The 5,343-nt window shown below is 41.4% G+C and overlaps 1 protein-coding gene across 1 annotated transcript; it reads left to right on the forward strand.

The window, feature by feature from the left end:
• Window positions 1-2,928: 2,928 nt before the first annotated feature.
• On the forward strand, window positions 2,929-5,343 carry LOC134023826 (uncharacterized). The gene is made up of 6 exons (XM_062466183.1): window positions 2,929-3,035; window positions 3,196-3,467; window positions 3,557-3,777; window positions 3,962-4,171; window positions 4,926-5,085; window positions 5,207-5,343. Exons 1-6 carry the CDS (start codon window positions 2,929-2,931, stop codon window positions 5,341-5,343), a joined length of 1,107 nt encoding a protein of 368 aa, XP_062322167.1.

Raw genomic sequence — 5,343 nt, forward strand, 5'->3', positions numbered from 1 at the left:
TCCATTAACAGACTCCGGAGTGAGGCGGAGGGCACACTTTGCATTAGAAAAACGACTCCATGACATTGCAGACGACTCTCAGTTACCAGAACAGGTGGTAGAAAACAGGGCAGACTCATGTGTTAACACCAATGACAGCGATGGCAACCATGATTGTGACTCTACTCAGGTTGAGGATGACAATTCAGATGACCATCACACAGACATAGAATGGGGGGAAGAAGAAATGGTTTCTGAGTCTGATGCTGACACTGATGAAGAGCATGTGAGCCTTTTGGACAGCTTAGCCAATTGGGCTGTACAGTTCAGTATTTCTTTGGTCGCGCTCACAGCCCTCCTTACCCTGTTGAGGGTATTCCACCCAGAACTGCCAAAAGATGCTAGGACTGTCCTCAAAACTGAAATTACAAAATACAAGAAAAATGTGGTGGGTTGTATCATCATACAGGTATCTTGGCAGCGCTTCGTAACACCTTATCTCAACATATACGCAATGTTGCTGATGGCTTTAAATTCAAGCTGCAGATTAATATTGATGGGTTACCACTGTTTAAAAGCACAAATATTCAGTTATGGCCTATTTTAGGACTTCTGTTAACCCTTGTGTTATCTTCGGGTCATTCTGACCCATCAGTCATTGTGACCCACCGTCGTATTGCGACAGATTTACCGCATACAAAGACAAAGTGAAGCATTTTCTTTTAACCGTTGGGCTGTCTCAGACCCCCCACATTGCAAAGGTTAAAAGAAAATTATTTTAATTTGTTTTTGTATTGGGTAAAATTGGGTAAACACAACGATGGTTCGTTATGAACCTTTGGGTCATGTGACCCGAAGGCAGCACGAGGGTTAAGTGTTCCAATGAAGGAACATGTTGTCATAGGCATTTTTTGTGGCAGTAAAAAACCTTATCCAGCTGAAGAATTTTTGCGAGACTTCACATGTGAGTTACAACAGCTACAGAGAGGTTTTGATTTCAGTGGGAAAAAAGTGTTCCTTGAACTGGTTTCTGTTGTGTGTGATACACCTGCTAGGGCATTTGTAAAAAACACAAAGGCTCACAATGGATATCACGGATGTGATAAATGTTCCCAGCCAGGTGTTTACATTAACAGACGAATGACTTACCCTTTAAATAATTACATGTTACGGACTGACTCATCATTTTCAGAGAGAGCTGATGAGGATCATCACCATGAAGGACCTCATGGATTTTCTAATTTAGATGTTGGTATGGTAACTTGGTTTCCCCTTGATTACATGCACCTTGCATGTTTAGGTGTAATGCGACGATTGCTAAACATTTGGCTGAGGGGCCCTTTGATGTTTCGTTTGTCCTCTAGTCTTGTTGACAGGATTTCAGAAAGTCTAACTCAGATGCGTAGGTATATACCAGCAGAGTTTGCAAGGAAACCACGATCCCCTCGAGAATTAGATCGTTGGAAAGCTACAGAGTTCAGACAATTTCTCTTGTATACAGGCCCTGTTGTTCTGGAACCATATTTAGACAGTAATTTATATAACAACTTCATGTTGTTATCTACAGGTATTTCAATCCTTGTCAGTCCACAGCTCTGCTCTATGTATAGTAAATATGCAAACACGCTGCTCAGCACATTTGTTAGTCATTTTGGGGAGCTGTACGGCAGAGATGCCTTAGTGTATAATGTCCATTCCTTGGTCCACCTGTCTGCAGATGCAGATGTGCATGGTTGTTTGGACACTATCTCAGCTTTTCCATTTGAAAATTACCTTCATAAACTGAAGAGGTGTGTTAGAAAGCCTGAATTTCCTCTTGCTCAGGTAGTAAGAAGGTTAGCAGAGGTTCAAAAGATCTGCAGCATTGGTTGTCAAGAGGGTCTAAGAAGGCAACATTATGTTGGACCTGTTCCTGATGGCCTTCAAGCTGAAACACAGTACAGAGAGCTACATACTAAAGAATGGACAATGAAAGTGTCCACAGGCGATAATGTTTTTGCTATAGGAAGAGATATCTGTGTTTTACATAACATCACTCAATCTGTGGAAGGAATTTATGTAGTATTCAAAGTTCTCAAAAATGGAAAAGTTCTTCAACTATCCCATGGGCTCAGATTTTCTTAGAACATTCATTGTGTCTCAACCAACAGGACCTTTTAAGGTAGCTAAAGTGTCAGACATCTCCTTTAAGTGTGTCCTCTTACCCTATAAAGATAGGTTTGTTGTCATGCCTTTTTTACACATGCATAGTGACAGGGCATAGTTGGAGTGGTGGGTATAAGGAGGGAGGGTGGGGAGTTTGAGTAGTGGGAGACTAATGACTAATAATAAGACAAATGACTGCCAAGACCAACAGAAAAAACAGCACATTTACTCCAAATGAAAAAGGGCCCACAAAGGGTTCTGGATACTTGTGAATTTTAATGATGTAAGTATCTTCAACGAAAATGGTTGTTAAGACGTACAGAAACTAACTACAATAAGTGCACTCAATACGTGTTGAAAGTCAGACTCTAACAACAATACCTAACGACTACAAAGACAGACAATTAATGAATGGAAAACATTTTGGGTTATTATTTCCAAAGAAATTATGAAATAATGCTCATTTTAATCTGTAGCATTTTCTTTTTCAGATGTATATAGTTGTGGAATTTACTGAAACAAAAACAGTAAACATTATATCAGACTCGTGGTTTGAAGATGGTATGACTTGGTGGCCAAACTACAAAAGTGATGAACGCATCAATAGAGCTGTCCAAAAACGGGAGGAACCAGGACCAGACTGGAAACAGTATGATGTTCGAGTCCTTTTAAGAGCTGGTACGGAATCATTTAGAAAGTTAACTTAATAAGGCACTGAAATGATTAAATCATGAAATATTTGAAAGTTTACAGTTTATTATTTACTAACAATTCAGATTTTCAAAACTTTTATCAGGTGACTACATGAAGGCAAAAGAAAAGCTGAGGGTCTCACTGATCTGTAACACTTCAGAGTTACAAACTGATGACGAGGAACAAGTGATTATGAGGAAAAGAAAAAGTAAGCCAAGGTAAGAGAAAATCTGAGGGCCTCACTGATCTGTAACACTTCAGAGTTACAAACAGATGATGTTTTTAATTAGGATAAGTAATGAGCCAATGTTTTTCAATTCTAAACTAGTTTTTATGTTGCACATACCAGATTGTTATCTCTTTTGCTTTGCTTGTTAGGATCATTTTTGGTGATACAGACTCTGACAGTGAGGCAGATGAGTGGAACAAGAGAAGACGCACCTCCACTCCATTGCCTCCTATTCCTCCACCTACCCTCAATGAAGTTTGCCAGACCACTACTAGACCTCTGCCAGGCCCGAGGCATACTACAGCTCCTGCACCACTTGTCCCTAGCCCTCCACCTTACATTCTTCCAAGTCCTCCACACCACTTCTCTGCTGGACATCGTCCAGATTTGAGGAGGCAATCTGACCGTGGTTGTGACACAGGTAGGCCTACTTCAATAAACAATTTCATATCACAGGTCTTATCAAATGTCTTTGTTCTTAATGTGCTCAATTTACCTACCTGTCCTCAGCTCCAATGTCACTGGTTGACACCCCTACGCGTCTGCCCTCAAGTCCTGTGTGCCGGATCTCTGCCACCCCTCTGTCAGATGATGGCCAAGACCACCTTTTCGTCCCTAGCTTTAGACTGGGGAAGACCGGCACTGGACCTGTTCCTTGCTCCATGTTTCCCTGCTCCAACACACCTGATTCAATTAAATGGGTTGTTATAACGACCATTGATTCAAATCAGGTGAGCTGGATAAGGGAAACATCTAAAACATGCAGGACAGCAGCCCTCGAGGACCAGGGTTTGACACCCCTAATATATATCATACTTCATATGATAGATGGATAGATAATGAAGAGAGGAATAGCATGTAACAGCTAAAAGTAACACTTTTAATTGTTTCTTAACTCTTTCTGTAGCGGCTCAGATGCACATCCTGACCCTGCTGGAACACATCAAGCAGCAGCAAATGCAACTTGCTGCCGCTGTCAACAGTCTTGCTGCAAGAGTGGGTACAGAAACTCCAGTGGCTGAGATGCCGGACAATATGAGTTTCCCACTGGCCACCATGTCTGAAGTGGAGGAGTTGGAGGAGTGGCTGAAAGACTCGAGGAATTCTCATGCTAAGCAAAACATGGTATAAAGCCAACAACTTCATTGTCTTTTTACATCATCACCTTTAAAGCGACATCCATCACTGCTGTTTAGTCCAGTGGTTCTCAACCCTGGTCCTCAAGTACCCCCTGTCCTGCATGTTTTAGATGTTTCGCTGCTCCAACACACCTGATTCAAATGAATGGGTTGTTATCTAGTTATGCAGAAGCCTGTTAACGACCATTCATTTGAATCAGATGTGTTGGAACAGGGAAACATCTAAAACATGCAGGACAGGGGGTACTTGAGGACCAGGGTTGAGAACCACTGGTTTAGTTTACTGGGTGTTAACCCTTGTGTTCTCCTCGGGTCGTTCTGACCCATCAGTCATTGTGACCCACCGTCGTATTGCGACAACTTTACCGCATACAAAAACAAAGTGAAGCATTTTCTTTTAACCGTCGGGCTGTCTCAGACCCCCCACATTGCGAAGGTTAAAAGAAAAGTATTTTTATTTGGTTTTGTATTGGGTAAAATTGGGTAAACACAATGATGGTTCGTTATGAACCTTTGGGTCATGTGACCCGAAGGCAGCACGAGGGTTAATATTGTTTAGCTGGTGTTGAGTGCAGGTTTCTGTTCAGATAAACCCAGCATTTGATGCAGAATTGCAAACTTCATAGAGTTCACAAAGCAACATTTTTAGACCTGATTCCTTGAGCCAACAAAACTGTGCATAATTGTAGCAAATATTTTGTCTTTTGATCTAGAAGAAACCTTTTTTTTTATCTTGTCAGATTTCTGCGCTTGGTGCTGTAGGAGGACAGAACACCAAGAGAATATCCTGGAATGTTCTATCAAAGATTTTCTCTGACACAGTGGCCAAAAGAATTAATTGGAAAGGAGTAAATGGCAAAAAATGCTTCAAAGAAATGCTCACAAGAACTCTGTTAATAAGTAAGTATTGTAAAATACAGTAAAGTAGCTGTCAAAACAATGGAGAATTAGCTGGAATAAGTGGAACATTCAGAATCTGTTAGTGACAGTTTATTAAGTGATGGACAATCTCCCTCAACAGAAGCTGTAAGGAAGAATCATCAGAGTGCACCGGACAGTGAGATTGACTCTTGCGCCATAAGATGGTTCAACCTGGCATCTGACCGGGGAGGCGGCCACAAAGACAGGGCGATGGCCAAGGAGACATCAACCTCTTAA

Source organism: Osmerus eperlanus, chromosome 7 (assembly GCF_963692335.1).
Source record: "Osmerus eperlanus chromosome 7, fOsmEpe2.1, whole genome shotgun sequence".
Lineage (NCBI taxonomy): Eukaryota > Metazoa > Chordata > Actinopteri > Osmeriformes > Osmeridae > Osmerus > Osmerus eperlanus.